General features: G+C 45.2%; 1 protein-coding gene across 2 annotated transcripts in view; it reads left to right on the top strand.

Moving 5' to 3' along the window:
- PIGU (phosphatidylinositol glycan anchor biosynthesis class U) overlaps positions 1–20,933 on the top strand; it is a 193,634-nt gene that overhangs the window by 18,938 nt on the left and 153,763 nt on the right. For both annotated transcript variants that reach the window (XM_085619097.1, XM_085619098.1), the window contains exon 2: positions 16,081–16,145. In XM_085619097.1, coding sequence (XP_085475223.1) covers positions 16,081–16,145 — 65 coding nt within the window. The remainder of the gene's footprint in view (positions 1–16,080; positions 16,146–20,933) is intronic.

Raw genomic sequence — 20,933 nt, 5'->3', positions numbered from 1 at the left:
GGGGCAGAAGCACCCCGGCCTCAATGTCAGCCACTTGTTGGGTTTGTAAGCGCGTCCCGCGCTGCGGTATGCCCTCGATGTTTTTAAGTGCTCCTAGCGCCAATTCTATGACGCGGATGCTGTGCGCGATGGGGCGCCTGGGAAATGGAGTCCTCGCTGGGTCAATGAGCCGTTGGCCTTACGTCTCAACAGGGGCAGAAGCAACCCGGCCTCAATGTCAGCCACTTGTTGGGTTTGTAAGCGCGTCCCGCGCTGTGGTATGCCCTCGATGTTTTTAAGTGCTCCTAGCGCCAATTCTATGACGCGGATGCTGTGCGCGATGGGGCGCCTGGGAAATGGAGTCCTCGCTGGGTCAATGAGCCGTTGGCCTTACGTCTCAACAGGGGCAGAAGCACCCCGGCCTCAATGTCAGCCACTTGTTGGGTTTGTAAGCGCGTCCCGCGCTGCGGTATGCCCTCGATGTTTTTAAGTGCTCCTAGCGCCAATTCTATGACGCGGATGCTGTGCGCGATGGGGCGCCTGGGAAATGGAGTCCTCGCTGGGTCAATGAGCCGTTGGCCTTACGTCTCAACAGGGGCAGAAGCACCCCGGCCTCAATGTCAGCCACTTGTTGGGTTTGTAAGCGCGTCCCGCGCTGCGGTATGCCCTCGATGTTTTTAAGTGCTCCTAGCGCCAATTCTATGACGCGGATGCTGTGCGCGATGGGGCGCCTGGGAAATGGAGTCCTCGCTGGGTCAATGAGCCGTTGGCCTTACGTCTCAACAGGGGCAGAAGCACCCCGGCCTCAATGTCAGCCACTTGTTGGGTTTGTAAGCGCGTCCCGCTCTGCGGTATGCCCTCGATGTTTTTAAGTGCTCCTAGCTCCAATTCTATGACGCGGATGCTGTGCGCGATGGGGCGCCTGGGAAATGGAGTCCTCGCTGGGTCAATGAGCCGTTGGCCTTGCGTCTCAACAGGGGCAGAAGCACCCCGGCCTCAATGTCAGCCACTTGTTGGGTTTGTAAGCGCGTATTTGTACAGGCAAACGGTTCCTGTGTAGTACACCTTCTGTGTTGCTTTAGCGCATCCTTCCAGTTACCATGTCAACAGATGGTGACCCTTCACAGTCCCATGTGCACCCAGTTTTTCTTCATATTGAATGTTAAGACTAGGACATCCTGCTGGTACTGTAAAGGCTTCTGAGACAGCAATTATGCAGTGTTATAGAGTTTGTCAGATAAAGGAAGTAGTGGCAGGAGTTACTCTGTGATTGGGCATAAGTGAAATAATGGAGACATCACTGTGGTTGTCTCCTGTGGCAGTTTCAAAGAAGAAAGGATACAGCCCAAGGCTGTATGTTAATAACTCGTTTTTGAATAGCAGTATCATGGTGGTCACCACTTTTGAATATAAATAATATGGGAATTTTGCATTTGTTGAATGCGTATATAGTATATGAGGCGTGAGATCGGCATACCATGAGGGTATACTACAACCTAAGTCGAGATGTGACAGACTTCATGACATCCATAAGGGCCATTCAGATTCAGACCAATACCATTTGCCTTGACTTGCCATAGTATGTGTTTGGGGTCTTAGTGCAATGGCAATGATCAGTGCATGTTCTGAACCTGTTTGAAATATGAGTGCTCGCAGTCGGACTCTCCCTTTGCCATGCAGCATGGTAAGGAGAAACATTAGCGTTTTATCAGAAAGTGGTGGGGGGTTTGGTTTATACGACTTATGACAAAGGTGTCTCTTGGGCGAGAGATTTGAATGAGGCAATTTAGTTGGCAGTATGACCTGACTTTAAAAACTAGCTGATGTCATTCATTGGTATGAATCTGTATTCACAATTTATAAAGGAATATTTAAAAAATGCTGTCATCAATGAAGATGGGTGTGAAGTACTAGTGGAAGGAGGAGCACAACTGTAAGTTTGTAAATGAAGATATAAATTCCTTGTATTTGCAACTTTTCAGACTTGGAAGGGACATGTCACTACATAGACAGAGGTGCATCTGAACTTGGTGAAAAGCTGGCATGATGTGAAAATGCCAATGAAAATGTGATGGCTTTCACGGCAGGATTGTTGAAAACTGTAGAGAAGACGTGTGCACTGACCGAGCAAGAAATGGGTGCCTGTGAAAAGGCAAATATTTTAAGACATGCTTAAGGGGGTGCAAAGTTTGATTGAAAACTATTATTATGCCACTGGTAAATGTTGTGGCTGCCTTTAGATAGATCAGGTGTAAACTTCTGCTGTTAGCTCACATTCAATTAAGTCATAATTTTACCAATGCCACAGAGTGTGTACACTTCAAAAGCAGAATGCAACTGTGTTTGTTTGTTGTGGTTACTCAGGGATTCAATTTCGGAAATGTAGATGAATTGTTAGGACACAGTGGTGCTAAGTGTAGCAGAAGCTGTGGAGGGGGTGCATTTGATAGTTGAGAAAAGGAGAGGACCAAAGAGACTGGGCATGGTCAATATTTGAAAAAGGTAAGATGTGAAGGAAGAATGGTTAGCCCAATGTGTCGACAGTTAAGTTAGTTGAGTTCATATTATCATCTGTCGAAGAGTTGAATAATCAAGGAAGATAATTCCATTGGGAAGGTTTAGACAGGGAGCATTGATGACTAAACACAAGAGTCATATTGGAACCTTATTGAATTATTAGAACATTGGAATGTTGAGAGCTCCATTGAAGCTGGGATTCTAATGGCTGGTAGAGTCCCGGAGCATCAACATTCCAATGGTTGTTCACAGCCACAGCTGTGAACAAAGGCCTCACGGAGCCGAGGGGATTTCAACCCCCTCAGGCTCCATGAGACCTTTGTTTTACAAATTAGAACATTCTGCTCTCTAGGGGTGTAATGTTCTAATAGCCTTAGAGCCCACCGTAGCAGGCTTTACCAGCCATTAAAGGCCTGCTCCCTTGTTAAAAGCCCATCACCTTTGAATGAATTAATTAACAAACAGAATTTGATATAGCACACAGCTACTCAACAAGAGTGTCCCGGCGCTGACGGAGCGAAAGGCAGGACTCCGAGGCTAAGTAATTTTTAAAAAGCCAAGTTTTTAAGTGTTTCTTGAAAATTGCTAAGTCAGTGGTGGCTCTCAGCATAGCAGGCAATCTGTTCCATGCCTGAGCGCCCCAAAGACCTGCCCCCACATGCGGGCCAAGTGGCTTGGGTCTTTAACGCTGGAACGGTCCTTTAATGGCCTGTAGAAGGCTATAATAGAATAAAACCGTAATGGTGGTCAGGAATGCGCAGCAATGTAGAGAGAGAAGTCAGGGATTGTGATTTACACCACTGGGAATGCACTGTAGCAGTACCCATGTGCCTTATCAAGGGATGCTTCTTTCTGTTTTTGTTTAATTAGGAAAGCATTAAAAAAATGTAATCATTAAAAATGTTTATATTAATATATGTCCCAATGCATATATATATATATATATATATGAAAACGACCACTTTCGCCATCACGAAAATAGACTCGGACTCCGAAGCTGCATGCAAATGTTTAATGTTCAAGTGCAAGAACGACGCGTTTCACCTTTACGGCTTGGTCACGCTCGAAAATGCAACAAACCATCATGTTTAAATACACAGGTTCATTAAATGACGGGTTTACATATGGTGCCAGGAAGGATGTGAATTGGGCGGCCATCTTGTAACGATGTCTAATACATTGCATACCTATCAATGATAACACAATTATTTGCAAATACAGATAAATGCATGTTTACAAAATAAAATATTCATTGTATTGGTAATTATACAAAGACATATGTTGTGTTGCCCAAACAGACGTGACTACGTAATGATAACGCACTTAAAGTTAATTAATCAAATACACAACGGGTGACTATATATCCACAATGTGGTATTATTGTATGCCCCAACACAGTGTTGCTCGAATTTGTGCATGCCTTAGTAGTATAAGACCCTTCGGAGAGTGTGTCACATTACGTGATGACGTGAATTACGTTGTCATTCACAATCCAATCGCCCTAGTGGGCGGGACCAAAAGAAAGGGAGGGGTTCTCCGATTGGTATTTGGGATAAACTGGTGACTGTATGTTCCCAATTTGGTCGTATGCCCAACACACAACAATGCCCTACATAATATGTGCCTCTATGATGCTATGCCCATAAGGAAATTATTTAGGGAAATTTTCATATTGATGTGAAATACGTAATCATTTATAGTCTAATCGCCCTAGTGGGCAGGACCAAAAGTGATCTCTAGTTGGTATAGAGAACCAGCCAACTATACAATCTATATATCTAAATGAAGGCAAGATTTATTGTTGACATACCCATTCTGGGTTCAAAAGGCCCTCTGGTGCAAATACCTCACTATATACATGTGATAGAATTACATACAATTAAATTCCCCAAGTGGGGTTAAGGCAAAGAGCGGTCGACCAAGAATACAAAATTCACATTTAATTAGGACCCTAATATCAACTAACAAAATTAAGACTTAGTGCATATAATCATTACAATAAGTGTGACCACCTTCCTCAATGTTCCTGAAACACCGTCTGAAAGATAAACAGATATAAATACAAAATTTAAAATGAGTCTACAACAGCTAAGGATAAACTTTCATTAGTGCTTATTCATGTAGATGAACGGCTAATTCTTCGCTCATATTTAAACCTTTAGGAGCGAGACTTTCAAAATCCACAATGTAACGGGATTCTAGTTTCCTCAACAGTAATTCCCGATTACCACCTCTCATTCCCAGATCCACAGAATCAATTACAACCATACGCATCCTGGTCTCGTCTTGAAAATGCTGATCGGAACACTTGTAATCTACAGTTCACTGAAAACATCAGTAAAAACTCAATATGAGCGAAGAATATATATATATATATATATATATAGCAAAATTAATTAACCTAGAATTCATTTAAATCAAAGATCACAGCTAACTTTAAATGTTCAGTTTGCAAAATGAGTTTTCAATAGCTTTGACTGTTTTTTTAACATTGTTTTATTGAATAGTTATAACCACATATTACAATATGTACTTTAGAAAAGATTCTTAACATAAAATAGAGTGATGTGCCTTTAACATGATCCAGATCACATCACTGCATCAAGATAATAAAGTGCCTATAATATAAGTGGATGTGCTTAGTGCTTATTATAAATAACCGGTCTCGTATTCCGCGTCCATTTCCTATCCCCCTCCTAGAGATATTTCTTGACCTACTAGCAGCTGATAATCGTGCATTTACCTTTTAAGAACAATGTATGCATTTAGGGAGTTAAATAATCATTGGCAAAAGAACAAAATTCTTAGTTGAAATGAAACATGAAAAAAGTGTTAGTGCTTTGTGCTTACCAAATATAAATAGAGACTTATAATAAAAAACATACTTTTTAGTTGACACAGCAAAGAAAAGTGCTAGTACATGTGCTACATCAATCTACTTCATACTTAGCAATTTTACACACTAAGATCATAAATTGTTCCCGATACATATAGACTATATCAGAGCGATAATAGGCAATCAGGAAAATGAGGGATAAAAAGTAATAAAAAACCTTTGATTACAATATGCAACACGAAAAATACTTAGTTCTAGCAGAATACAAATAAATATAAAAGCAGCTTTCAATCTTATTGAGTTATTAAAGACAATGAGAAAGTGCTTGTTCTCTGTGCTTAAAAGGTCCACTGTAACCCGTTAACCCCCTCAAAAACACAGAAATCTAATTCTGGACCTAATTGTTATTTAAGGTGTTTTAAATTGCTGCCAAATAGCTGTAACATCTTAACACTCCCAACTCTTTTCTCATATGCTTCTTCAAACTGTTTAGTCCTTAGCATTTTCGCCCGCCACCCCTGAAGCGTTGGAACCTGCCATGTCCTCCAATTTTGTAATATTATTTAACAAGCTATTGTTAAATCCGTATTTGTGTATCTTACGGGTCCCCTTAGATAGCCCAAATAACACTACACTTGCCTTTACTTCCACCCTTGATGGCACAACTTTATCAATAACGGCAAATAGTTCCCCCTCGGAACTGAGAGTTTTTGGCATGCATAAAATATATGAAGCCAGTCCTCCCTTCCTTCCTGATAACCGTGGAAGCACTGATCCAGAACTAAGGGAAACATTTTATGGAGAACTTTGGGAGTGCAATATGCTATCTAGCAGGACTAAAAGGACATCCTCTTATAGTTTGCTGCCCTATGGGATTTACGCCCAAACTCAGCAAGTGGCTGCCTATCTCTTTCCAGCAGCCTACATTGCGTTCTTTCAATAACGTTATCCAGGAAATCGGCAGTCGGTTCCTGAACCGAATGATTACTAAGCAGCCTGAATAAGTTACTGATACCTGTCTCCAAGCTAAAGCCCGCCAGGGCGGATGGTGTTCTTGACTCGATTGCTGTGTATTGATAGATAAAAAATGAATTATCTGTCCATAGCTTAGAAAGAACTGACTACACTGTTCCCCGTACCACAGTAAGATCTTATTCCATTTGATATAATTGCCCCTCACTATGAAGTCGCTCAGCTCCTTAAATCTCTTAGAATTCCAAAAACATATTGCTGCCCTAGATAAATTTAACCCAAAATGGTTACACTCTTGAAACTTAAGATGAATATAACCAGCCCAGTCTGGCGGGAACTAAATAGTATGTCAATGCGTATGGTCCTGAATAAACTTATAACAAGTTTTCTTGGGCAGTTTGGCAGTTTTAATAAAAGCTGGGAGACTTATTACTGATTCTTGGACCATCTGTCTCAACAGAAAACGTCTAACACCTCTTTGTCATCAATTTATCATACCATGATACGGAGCAATGCCACTTAGTGGTAAATCTGAAAATGAGTGAGTGCTAGACCCCCTTAGGTCTTGTCCAGTTGCAATATTAAATACTCCATCTTGGGGGCTTTCCTGTTCCATATAAAACTTCTACCAAGAAGTTTCGTTCCTGGAAATAAGAGCTACTCATAGGTACATTACTAAAGAGAAATAGTGGTAAAATGGACATCTTTATAAGGGACACCCTCCCTATCAGTTTTAATGGGAGAACGGACCATCTTTCCAGTAATGATTGAACTTTGCTTAACATGGTCATATAGTTTAGTTGAAACAACTGATCATAACTTTTTGCCACAAATATACCTACATAACTAATTGGTCGCTGTGAACTAGCCCACTGCTTTAAAAAATCAAGAAGATCCCTGACCAAAGCTTTTAACCGAGGATTCTCTGTTTTTACTTTGATTAATCTTGAAACCCCCTATATCGGTACATTCTTTAATCAAATTGAACAGCCCTTGTATATTAATCTCATCCGGCTTTACATATAGAATATCGTCCACGCAAAGCTTTAGTTTGGGCATACCTGCCATTGGTAAATGGATTTGCTCTATTACGGCCAATGGCTCGATAAAAAGAGCAAATAACATTAGAGATCGGGGGCAACCCTGTCAGGTGCCTCTCTTGATTATCAGCGAGCCTGTAACTCTAGAATTAATAATACTTTGGCCTGTGCCCCTTGATATAGATTCTTAATCATCCTTATAAATTGAGTGGGGAACCCAAATTGACCCAAGCTATGGAATTAGGCATCCCACTTAACTAAATCAAATGCCTTCTTGGCGGCGTCCATCGTTATTATTGCTGCCGCAGTTTGAGTATGTGCAAAATAATCACATGGATTAAAAAATAAGTATTCAATGCCATTAATCTATTGACTTCAAAACCTCTCTGATCTTTGTGAATTAACAATTGAGCAGCAGGGGTAATCTGATCAGCCCAGACCTTTGTCAGCAATTTATAATCTGCATTGAGCAAATTTACTGGACGATACGAGTTGTCATTAGTTGGGCATTTATCCTTCTTCAAAAAGCTAATCATGGTAGATTCTTTAAAAGTGGTTGGGACTTCCTGACCTTCCATTATACCATTAAACAGATGTACTAAAAAGGGTGCCAATTAGTTTGCAAAAGCCTTGTAAACTTTGGAAGGAAATCCATCCTTCCCACAAACCTTTGCATTGGGCATTTTAAGAAGCGCTTCTTCAACTTCAGAGATTGTTATTTTGGCAAAGATTGCATCCACATGGGCTCTTGATAATTGGGGCAAATAAATAGAACTGTAATATTGTTCTATATCAGAAGGTGTAGCTGGATAATTATTTTCATATGTTCTACTAGTAGTGGTAGTAATAGTAATCTTTATTCAGTTCATAATACAGACATAAAAGTAGAAATTAGTATTAGCAACATAAATACTATTCCTATAATAACAATATTAAAATCAATAAAAGTTTTAAAATGGGGAATCCTGCTCACATTAACAACTCAGCATAAAAACAATCAGTGTAAGAGGCAAGGGGCTAGATGTACGACCCTTACAATTTGCGAGTCGCAAATCATGTCGTTTTGCGACTCGCAAAATGTAATTTACAACAGGGAGCTCACAGGAGTGAAATGTACACAATATAGTAGACAGACACTTCCGCCCCCTCCCCAACATACCCACCATGCACAGTCCCCAGGAGCCCCCACTCACATAAGGGGTATTAATCACACCAATGAAGCAGAGAGAGTGGAAGGCCAGTAGGGAGCGCCACCTGGGGTAGGACTCGGCACTCCTGCATTCGAGGGCGGTACGAGCCACCAGAAGGGGAACCATCCACAGGCACCCGGCCCCCCTTGATCCGTTCGCAGGCGAGCTAACAAGATGGTGTCCCATAAGTTAACATCGGTACCTTCCGAACCACAGATATTCCTCCCTGTGAATCGCCTCCCTTTTGCATTCTAACCACTTCGTTAACTCGAACCACCGTCGGTATATGGGGACCCTGGACAGATTTCCAACTCATAGTCAGTTGCCTGTGGGCAAGATTCAAGGCCTGATCTAAGAATCTATCAGTAGCCGCCTTAGCTGCTGATCGTTAATGGAGGCCTAGCAAGCATAGGGAAGGACTCAGAGGAAACGATCGATCCATGGCCCCTTGAAATAACTGGAGGACCGTAGTCCAGTAGGGAAATGGGAGCGGGCAAGACCAAACCATGTGCAAAAAATCTACGTCCCAAACGGCACACCGGGAACACACCGAGGCAGCGGCCGGAAACATAGCATGTTTGCATTGGGAAGTCAAATAGGTCCGATGTAGGAAAAATAATTGGATGATTTTAAAAGCGGGCGTTTCTAGTTGCTCAAGTACTTGATTATAATACTTTCCTCCAAGAGGGATCAGAGAGAGAAATCCCTAGGTCCGCCTCCCAACTTTCTCGGAGGGTTGTGGAAGTCTGCCACGCCCCCTCCAATAAAACACAATAAAGTAACGTGAGCGCCTTTGTTCGATCCATGATAAGTAAGAGATGACGCAGGCAGTCATACTCCGGAGGTTCCACAAAGCCAGCACACCACCATTCCCGTACCTTGTGTGTCAGGGCTCCATGAAGTATGAAATGGTCCACTGGGATATCCTAGGACTCCCAGAGATATGAAAAAGGACACAATTCTCCCCCTCCAAAAAGATCACCCCGGACATCAATCCCTGCCACCGGCCACTCACGGAGACCTGGCCATCCCACCGGCGACCCCCAATGCCAAATTAGTAAAAGAGAAAGTTCACGGGTGTACTTGGTTGGTGTCCGAGTCTGCCGTAATGCACGAGCCCACACATAATGGACGGTCCTAATCGGGATATTCGAGGTGTGTACTCTGGAAGCAGGTGTTGGTTTCAGTAGAAAACCCAATAGGCCATCCTTGGAAGGCGAGCTGCACTCGGCAGTTCCCACACCATCCCACAGAAAAGTCCACCAGCGTGCCACCCACTGAAGCTGCCTGCTAAGTAATATAATTCCAAGTCAGGTGGAGCTATGCTTCCCTCGGCCACAGGCAGACGCAACTTCCAGAGAGCTACACAGCAATGCAAGGCGCCCCAATAAAGTGGAAGCAGCAAACCATCCAGCTCCCAATTTATTTTGAGGCTACTCCTAATGGGAGTGTTGCAACCAAATAAAGAAGATGCAGTAATATAATCATCTTGGAAACAGCCACATGGCCACTTACCGATAAAGGCAATGTAGACCACAAGCCAACGGAGCCAAGCAGCCCAGCCAACACACGCCCAAAGATCCCCTTGTACAACAATTCCAGGAGCAGTAAACAGCTGCTCTAAGGTATCAAACCGCATCATGCTCAAATCTCAAAGTCGGACCGAAGGGGATAGGACCATGCTCAGGGACATCTCTCCTCAAGGGATAAACACATGACTTGTTCCAGTTAACCTCAAGTCCCGAATGAACCCCGAAGTCCGATAATGCTGCTACCGCCTCCAGAAGATCTATGTCTCTCTCCCTGAGATACAATTACATGCCATTCATGTACAGAGATAGGTAAGTACAGTTAGAGACATTGCTCAGGCCTTGATAGTGTAGTCCCTGGTGAACCGTGCAGGCAAAAGCCTTCAAGGCCAACACAAATAACAGAGGTGAGAAGACAGGCAACCCTGCCAAGGGTCACTCTCCATCGCAAAGGCCTCTGATATCAAAGTAACAGAACGGATCCTAGCCAGGGGGTCGGTGTAGAGAATCTTTGTCCACCTGACGAAAGGCAAACCATAGCATATAAGAACTCCCAGCGGAGCCAGTTGAACTCCTTCCAATGTCCACAGAGATAAACAGTGCCTCCGGTGGGAGTTGCTCCTGACAGTCTAAGGCCAGGAACAGTTGCTGGATATTAGGCAGAGTTCTGTGCGTAGGTATGAAGTCTGTTTGATCCAGATGAACGTGAGAGCACATATGAGGAAGTAACCGATTCGCCAAATTTTTACTCAAGATATTGTAATCCCCATTAAGCATAGACGGGGCAGTAATAATCAAGAAGAAGAGGGTCCTTAGCCGCCTTAGGGAGTGACACAACGGCTGCCTCCCTCAGTGAGCGTGGAAGCTGACCACGCTGCAGGGAATTATTAAAAAGCGCCACTAGTTTAGGAACAAGGTCCAATGCGAATGCGCGTAAAATTCAATTGGAAACCCATCTAGGCCAGATGCCTTACCCTTCGCCCTTTTCTTAATCTCTCCCTGTACCTCCTGCTTGGTAATATTCTCATCCAGTTGATCCGCCGCAGTCAACTCAAGGGACAACAGAGAAGCATCCATGATCTAGTTCAGCTTTTCCCCCTCACTACTTGCCATCCCGAGGAGTACAGGTTACGATAGTGCTGCAGAAACACCTCATTGATCTCCTCCTGTGTGACTACATCATGCCCCAAAGGATCACGTAACAGAAGTATAGAGTGACCTCCCCCGACATCCTGCAAAGCCATGCCAGCATTGTGTGTGTGTGTGTGTGTGTGTGTGTGTGTGTGTGTGTGTGTGTGTGTGTGTGTGTGTGTGTGTGTGTGTGTGTGTGTGTGTGTGTGTGTGTGTGTGTGTGTGTGTGTGTGTGTGTGTGTGTGTGTGTGTGTGTGTGTGTGTGTGTGTACGTGTACGTGTACATGTACACGTACGTACTTGCTCAGAAGCCTAAGCATGTCCCTTATAATAAATGGTCCAGGACCTGCCATGTGACCTTGAGGGGTGCACCCGGTGTTCACTTGCAGTGGACAAAACTACTGTCCTTGTTAACAGATAAAGTGGTGGTGGCAGCGTATTGGGTTTTGTGAATCCTTAGTGTGACCAAACATTGTTATATGTGGCAGTGAGAGCGTTTACTACAGGTCTCTCTTATGTAAAGTTCCTCCATTGTGTGAAACATAGAACCTCACCTTGACATCCTGTGTGTGTTTGTGTGCAATGTATGTGCAATAGTTGCACTCTGTGAGTCTGAGTACTGACGCCAGTGAGAATAATTTGGATTGCCTCTGGTTTGGCAATGCACCAAATGGAGGATGATAACAGCTTCCTCAGTCCCCTGCTGTGGCTGGAGGATGGGTATCTAGACACTGAAGTAGGGAGGATGGAGATAGGGCTTTGTTTAGAATTTCATGAAGGCTTTGTTATCAAGGGGCTACTGAATAGTTCTTCCAGGGTACTCGATGGACTGCTATGTAACCAGTGCTGGTGTCTACTTGATAGCCAGTCTCCCAAGGGTGAAGGGACATCACCTGGAGTCTGCACTTTCTTCTGGAAGAGCTGAGGGTCTGCTTGGTACCTAGACGCTTGCCAGCATGTTAAGAGAGAGGAGGAGACTGCCTTGCCCTGCAGGAGGAGAGACTATCCAGGAGGAAAAGCCCTAAGTGTTCCTGGTCGAGGAACATACAAAGAAATCATACCCAGGAAAGACCCGTGATACAGTGGGTCTCTTGGTCTCTTTCTGTGATACCCATTGAGAACCAAACCGACCGTTGTCGGGCTACAGCTTCCTAGCTGCCTGCTTTGGCCCTTGTAGGACAGCAACTACATTGCTTCCTGAATCTTGCCCCAGCCCTTGTTGGGCTGCAGGTTTTTCTGGGTTGGTCTGAAGAGAGCGCTTGATTGTCAACAATGTAATTTTTTTTCAATGCTTTTTACCTTTGGAGTTATACAAGCACCCTTATTAATCAAATTGGTCGATGAGGAGCAGAGTAAAACGCGAATTCCAGATTCAGTATCCTATGTATCCTTTGTATCCCTCTATCAAGGCATCTAATAATCCCAAAGCCATGACGATTTGTGCTACTGTTGCTCTGACTTTAAGAATCTTATGGCTCCCTTGTTCAGTGGAGCCATCTAGGCAAGGATTCAGTAAAATATTAAAATCCCTGCAAAAAAAGTAGGGACCATCCTATTTTGATAATTCAAATAAACATGATACAAACATTTCTGGGTTCTTGATGCAAGGACTGTAAACTGCACATAACACCAATTTTGTGCTCCCCTTGACTATTTTCACTATTACCCACAGGCACTTTTCATCTCTCAATGAATGTTTGCAATGCTGTGTATTTGTTTTACACATTTCGGCTAAACCACTAATAGACTTTTTTTGCAAACTACAGACCAAGACATAATATCCTGGTTGATATAAGTGGTGTTTTGGAGATACGCTATTTTGGAATTTATCCTGTAAAACTCTTGTTACTAGATTTCGTTTTGTCACCAATTAAAACCATTAACATTCCTTGTTCTTATACTTAAGTTGTGCATTGTAAAATTGTTTACCAAACAAACCCCAGGAGCATTGTCTATTAACAGCCAACAATTGCACGAATTCTTTACATTTTGTATTGCAAGAACCACCATCACCACCACATCGGAACCTCTTCCCAAACCACCTACCAGCTACCCCACTTCACTCACACCCGGCATCTGAATCTCTTGCCTCCTATTTTCACCACCCTCTTTCTAACTGCATGTGATGCAGCTTCTCAGGTGGGCCCCTCCTCAATGCCTGAAAAATCTGTAACAGAAAGAACATGTTCTTACCTAATGAGATGACATAATTATTAGTAACAGCTAAATTAGAAAAAAAGCTAAACCTATCTAAACTAGTACATATACCATGTTTACCCCGGAAAGAAGGCACATCTTCAATCTGTCTGACAGTCTGATGCTAGTTCAGTCTACAGCTGAATTATGCATCTTATTGCAGGAGTCTACATATTCTTGTGTGTTAATTTTGGACGTGAAAAACATAGTACTGTTCTCATACAATCCTTTTATTTGAGCAGGTTCCTTCAAATGATTGCAGATGATGTTTGGCAAAAGGAAGGAATCACTTGTCTCAATCCCCATGGCAAGATCTGAAGCCTTGGCCTCCTACAACGTCTTAGAATTTTTCACTGAGTCTGCTACCGTGACTCATTCTCTCTTCCTCCAAATTCATCCAAGTAGAGATGTTTCCAAAACCTTTATCCCTTTTACGCAGCACCCCCTGTGTGTTTTGATCAGCTCTCTTGGCGGCTAGCTTTTCCTGACTGCTCTCCTCTTTCTAGGAACTGATTATTTCATATAATGAAGCAGAAGTAGGTTTCTGCAGATTCTGAATATCTCGCTCCAGGGCATCACCACTACACATGCCAGACAGTGAGCTTAGAACCCTATTGGATTAAAAGGACCACTTCCTAGTAGAAAACGTTCTACTCGACTGTAGTAAAATTATTAGCAGAATTGTCCCATTGTAATGCAAACTCACCTTCCATTGTATGTTTGTCAAGATCTTTTTCCATCCCTTCTCTCAAGATGTGTTTATACATTTGACGGCACTATAGTTGACATCATGTTGGACCACATCTGGGCCAAGTCTCAATCTGAACCAGTATTGTCGATGATGTCCTTCTCCTTGAGGGAGAATCTTCAGTGAATGGGTCAGTTACTAACAAGAACTTCTCTGTTTTTTTTCATTTGACATAGTTAATGGAAATATGGTAGAAGGTGGTGCACTGTGGTTCCCAGGGCAGACCCCGGGAGGAAAGGTGGCACCATTTACCCTCTCAGCCATCTTCCTATCCCTGCCGTGTGCCCCGTGAGCTGTTGTTTAGGGTGCACCCATAGAATGTTTAACCCTTTCATGAGAGGTTAGGGAGGTGAATTGCAAGTCAAAGGCTGAGAGTCTATTCAAGGGTAAGGCGGTTGCTAGTTCTATAGTTTTTTGCACTAGTTTCTGTGTTTCTCTTTTGGTGATTTTAAGCTTAAGCCATATCATAAACATAGAGCATCGGCCACTGGCTTCATGCCAAATCTGGTGTCTTTCTGTCCACTGTGTTTTTTTAACTCTCTTTCGGCAAAACTCTTCTTTTAGAAATTGAGTGAGAGATGCAATTTTGGGGACATTTCTATATGTGGATACTAGCATTTATGTCTGTCATTTGTAATGGTAATTGCATATTAGCTCAGGAGATTACGGTTCCACGTGTGTACATTTTGTGCGAACAATAGTAATAGGGTTGGAAACCCGCTGTCCAGTTCTGCCTGTCATCCTTGCAAGGTTGATACATTGAATACAACTGGATTGAGAAGTTGTGACATGGGTTATTTACTGTGCTTCAAAAATGAACATGTTTTCTAAACACCATATAAAACAAACAAATAATAACATTATTACTTTGAAGGGACGTGCTAATGGTACATTTTTTGTCCCATCAGACTGTCCCAACCCAAACGACTTGCTAATGCTTCTTTTTGTGTTTTTTTAAAGCTGTGTTTGGATTGAGGGTTTGATGTTTTTAGGTTAACACTTGATGTTGTGAAGCAGGTCAACGCCTTGTTTCTTGTCCTGCAGTTTCCTTCTTTCTGGGAATGACTTGAAGATTACCTCCAAACACAGTGTCTCCTCTGGCTTGTCTTCCACTAAAGGAGGAATTGAGTGGCTGAGTCATTAACCTTTCACTCACCCAAGTGTCTGTCTGCCTCACATTTTATTGATGAGAGGATAGTCTACTGAATAGAGCCATAGGAGAGGCCCTCTTGTATTCCTAGGAAGGTAGCAGGGACTGAGAAGAATCAAGATAGCACCAATCTTCTTTAAAACACCACCAACCTTTTGGGTACGTAGCTCCCACCCTAATTTTTTTCAAAACAGTTTCAAGCATTTCAGGTGGGACTGCTTTGTGGTATTACAAGTGTACAATATGACTGTCCTTTTAGGGTGTACTGGTGGAGTACTAAACCATGAGACCAAATGTTGGGCCTTGGGTTAACGTCACTGAACTCTAAAGTGAAATGATGAGGTTAAGAAATAGTGAATCAAGATTCTTTTTTGCTGAGGGAGTTGTGTTGGGGTGTCAGAGAAATGACGCGCGTGTTTGTCTAATCTGCCAATGATAGAAAATACTACATTTATGAGAATATTGCCTTAGGGTCTGGTAATTGTTCAAATCATTGCTAAATGTTTAGATAACCTAATTTGTAATCTACGAGTAACAACCTCATTCCCATCAATTGTGTTGTTTTCAGATAATTAGCAAATATGAAGTAAAAAAAACGTATTTTACGTGTATTGTATTTTGTGTGATTTTATTTTTCAATTTGCATGGCTTTTATCTAAGACATTCAATTAATTATATTCAAGATAGACCCATGTATTGACAATCCAATACTTTCTGTTGTAATTGTATGCAACAATAGCTTTTCTGAACCCCACAAGCTTCTAACATATGTCTGAACACTTTGTTTTGCAGTGGTAGAAGGGCTTTCATTGCTGGACCTTGAAGTCTCTCCGTACGCTGGAGATTTATTTCATGAAGTAAGTATTGCTTTAGGTTACAGAGTTCTGTAATTGTAGATTAAATTAATAAACCCTGAAAGGTCACCCAGCCTCCTTTTACATGTGGAACCAATACATCACGCTGGTGCATCAGTTATTTAATACTTCCCCGTCATCAGTAAAGATGCCCAGAGTTTGGAAACAGGCAAAGAAACTACCACTGTTAAAAAAAAAAACCTCAGGCAGATCCGAATGATCCAATCAATTACATACCTGTCTCTCTACTTCCAGCTCGATCAAAAGTACTGCAGAAACATGTTAATCAACACATTTCTGTGCATTTAGAAAGCAATAATCTGCTCCATGCTAGCGAATCTGGTTTATGGCTAACTATAGTACATAGTCAGCTTTGCTGGAAGTACTTGACTCTATCCGCCTCAGTATAAACAGGGGCGACAGAGCGCTGCTGGTGTTACTCGATCTATCGGCAGCATTTGACACCATCTCTCACCCCATCCTCCTAGCTTGCATACACTCAATGGGAATTAGAGCGCTGGCCTGGCAGTGGCTTGCCTCTTTTTTAGGTCGAGGACCGTCCGGTCTGCCGAAGGCAGAACCGGAAGTCGGAGATTTAATGTTTCTGAGAGTGGCTCCTTAGCCCGCCTCTCTTTTTGCCTCTCCTCCATTGGCTGGCTTCCTAAACGGAGGCCAGCCATTGGAGGAGAGAGCCGTCCCTCCAAATAGGCTCCGTCTTTTTCAGATTCGGGGGCGTGTTCCTTGCTGTTCTTTCCACTTTTTAGCCACGCCCCCGAATCTGAAACCGCCGCTGCGTTTCTCCGAGACATTTCTGCTTCGCCTCGGAGAAAGGCGGTGGAGTTCACGGTGATTCCCTCAACGACGATTCTCTCAAGCAAGTAAGACTTGTTGTTTTATGTGGACTGCATGTGTGTGTGTGTGTGTGTGTGTTTAGTAGGCTGTTTTAGTTTTATGTGGGCTGCATGTGTGCTAAATGTGTGTGTATGTGCGCACGCGCGTGTTTTAGGCTTTGTTTGCTTTATTTTGGTTGCACGTGTCTGTGTGTTTGTGTTTTGTGTTTGTGTGCATTTTCCTTTGTATGTCAAGAAGAGGGAAAGTATATATATCATGCAGAAAAATGACTCCGTGTGTACAATAACATGATGGAACTAACATATGTGAGTGAAGAAGAGCGCAATGAGCCTTCAGTTGGCTAAGGGGTTTGAGGTTTCTTTAATATTGGCAGCTGGGTGTGGTGGCGTTCATTGCGGTGGCGGGGTCTACCTCGGGAGGAAGTCTGTGGCCACAATTGCACCTTTCCCCAGGCAGCACCGGGCTCACAAAAATATTTCCCAACAAAAGTAACACATCATCAGTAGGCAAAGCTAAGCGCATGTGGCGGCACATCCAGCATAGAAACAGTAGGCAAGAAACAGACTCACCCACCCGGAACCTATATAAGGGCGGAGTATCCAATTTCCGAACAGCAGATGACCTGGAAAAAACGAACCTGCCCTTGTGAATTCACAGCTGCCCATCCTGCTCTAGAGATGTCCGCATCAGTTACAGGCAGGACCAAGAAGGGTCCTCTTGAACATGCAACCATATATCATTTATATGCAGCAAAACCAACTCCCAGGGGAGAGAACGCCTCAGCCGTGGGCACCGCGAGTGACAGATGCACGTGCCGCCAAAAACAGAACGATCTCGAGCCCCGCCCCCCATCAATCACCCTGCGGGCACCGACACCCCGCAGAATACAAATATGCGATTACATTTTTTCCAAGACAATTCAGACAAACAGCCTTCATTTGTGGCTCACGAAGCAGCAACAGGCACCAACCGCACCGACTGTCTTCCCTGTCTGGGCCGGCCCTTGAGCCGCCCTCCCACCGGGAGGGCTTCTGAATTCATGGCCCCCACCCCTCTGTTTCAAGAGGGCTTTGAAGCACTCAAGGAGAGAGAACAGGCACATACCCCTTGAAAGGAGTTATCTTATTAACTGAAAACAATGTTTTCAAGCTTGGGGGATTCGCTCCCTCCGGGGACGTTTGTAGTGCTATAATGCTGATTAGATATGCAGATTTCTGCACACTGCGCGGCAAAGCACAGTGTTGTTGTGTCCTGCTGGACACAGTCTAGTGTTCCTGCCAGCCACTCCCCCGAGGGCTGGCTCACACACACCCCCCACCCATCCAACACGGGTGTCACCGGTCAGGTGACCCCGCTAATAAAAGAGCCCGAGTGCACGTGCTCGCGGCTAGTCATCCGTACCACCTATCCATGTGTCTGTGTGGTCTATCATGCATTATGTGGGCCTAGGGCCCAGAACATAACACTGGCGACGAGCGGGTCTTTCCCGCGTGTGCGGCCGCCGTTTGTGAAGGTGGCGTGCTGCCTGTGTATCGGGCGGCCCCTGCAGCTGGCACAGCTCAGCTGGAGATCCACTGGGGTGTGCACAGAGCCCTGGTGTGCGAGTGCGGCGATCGGGAGCCCGCCGCGTGCCTGCTGTGGCCGTCAATGCATGGCGGCACCTGCACCGCACGATTGCTGAGCCTCCGGTGCGGCGAGAGAGGAGCCGGTGGCGAGCCCTGCCGCCAAGTTGCTGAGCCCCCAACAGAGGCACGAGCTGAGCGGAGCCCACCCGCATCGGCCGGGATGACCCAGCGGCCGCAAGGTGAGCCTCCTGTGTCACGAGGGAGAAGGGAGTAGCCGCCCGCCTCAGCGAGGACAAGACATTGTGCCCGCAAGGGGTCAGCCGTCTGCGGTGCCTACTCAAGCCCCAGCGTAGCGCATGCACGAGTGAGGCTGCTGGGCGGGGAGAGACAGGAGGAGACAGCGGCCGGCAGATAATGAGAAGAGGCCCCGTCGGAGTACACCGACATCGGAGGTAGGGCTGCGTGAGCGGCCGTAATGCCGGAAGGGCGCGGCCGGTCCGTGGTGGGGTACGGACCCCGCTCATCAGGAATACATGAAGGATCCAATTAAAACAAAAAAAAAAAAAACATTAATGACAGAAAGAGATTGCTAAACCTTACCGCGCTGTGCACAATGCCTGTGGAGCCATAGAAACTGCCGGTGCGGTACACTGGGACCCGAGGACGTCCGGGGGTGTCTGCACCTCGAGGGACATCGGCCGGTGTAGAGGGGAACACTCCGTGCGAATTGCCTGTTAGTTCGTGCCTGCAGAGACGCGACGTGCTGCAGAACCAAGTAACTGATCAAGCTTCCGGGGTGAAAGTCGACTGCCGGGGACAGCGTTAATAAGCCAGCAGCACCGCCTAGTGGCCTGAAGTGGTACCACACCGAAAGGACCGACCTGGAAGTTGACAGCAGACAGGGTTAAAAGCAGTCACTGCGGTGAGAAAGAGAAGGCTGCTGTCTGCCCCATAGCATTTTGACTGTTTTGGCCTCTACACTGGCATCCCCAGCCCGCGCAGCTCAGTCATAGGGAAATAGCTGCAGCGAAAACTAAAGGAGCGCCACCTAGCACCTACTGGTGGCACCGCACCCACACACACACCGGTGCAGAAAAGAAACTAAACTTCTGAAAACTCAGGCCCGTCCAAACAAGTCCCCAACACAAACTCCAGCGAGGCCCGTATGTATGCCCCCCTTTTTCAGAGCGGATGTCACTGACAGAACTACGCCAGTCCCGCACCCTCAATCGCCTGTTATGCAGCTTGTATGAAGGAGATGTGGTAAGCGCTGCTGTCCAAAGCCTCTGAATATCCGTAGCAGCACCCCCCTGGCAGGGGAGAAGGCCACAGCTATACCTGCTCCCAGTGCCACCCCTCCTGCACATCTCTTCTCTGTGAGGCCCACAATCTTCAAGGAAACTTGCCATGGCTGGAAGGAGTGGTGGCTGCGGCGCCGCCTGGCGGTCAGTGGATGCACTGCAATCGGCCCGAGTACTGAGGACGTGGCCCGGCCGTAAGTGTCACAACGATGCAACAAAATCAAACGGACACCCACTTCTGCCCTAGTGTGGTACGCATCCACCGTGCCACCTATCAGCTACCTAGCACACGGCATCCTGGCCTGCCCTGCGTGACGGCCCGTAGTGCACCGTCACTCAAGCAGAATCCCAGGGGAATTGGGAGAAATGCTGCAAGCCATAAGCCCATCCTGTAAGGAGGAGGGGAAAAGTCCTTCGTCTCAGTTCTCATAGCATGGACAAGAATGTCTGCATTGCTACCTACAGTTTGCCTGAGCTATTTGCACCAGAGTACAGCATACTGCAAACAAACAGCCCCAATTACACATTGATGCTGTGCTCAACGATTCCCTGTTGCCCTGATCACCAAACAGCCTGCCGTGTCCTGGGACTTCGCCAAGGGCAGCCAAAATAACAGCTACTGCTGCATGCAGAGACCAACTCAAAGAGATGTTTGCACTGTTCTCCCTATCAGACCCAGGTACCTGCAGGCCAACAGCAGTGCAGAGTGCGTTGTACGCCCCCATCCCCTGGGGATGCCCGTCTGCCACCGCATGCAGCCCAGGCAAAGACGGAAAGTACTGCATGGCCCCTAGTGGCAAACCACAGCAAGGGTGATGATACAGGCAGACAAGGTGTCCCGGAAGGAGTTCAGTGCTCCACAGAGGCGATACAGCACTTTTTCTGATTATCAGTGGCAGGAAATACAAGAGAGGAGCGGCAACCGTGCACAAGGTACAAGACAGACTGAGTGTCCACCCGCATGGGCGCGCAGACAATGATGGGCTGTACAAGGTAGTCTGTGCCAGCCAGCTGCCAGGCACCGAAAGGCCACCACTGGCTCATCAAGGAGAGTTTCACAAGGAGTTACCAAC

The sequence above is a fragment of the Triturus cristatus genome, chromosome 7 (assembly GCF_964204655.1).
Source record: "Triturus cristatus chromosome 7, aTriCri1.1, whole genome shotgun sequence".
In the NCBI taxonomy this organism is placed as follows: Eukaryota; Metazoa; Chordata; class Amphibia; order Caudata; family Salamandridae; genus Triturus; species Triturus cristatus.
The sequence above is the reverse complement of the archived record's forward strand: the minus strand, read 5'-3'. Positions and strand labels throughout refer to the sequence as shown.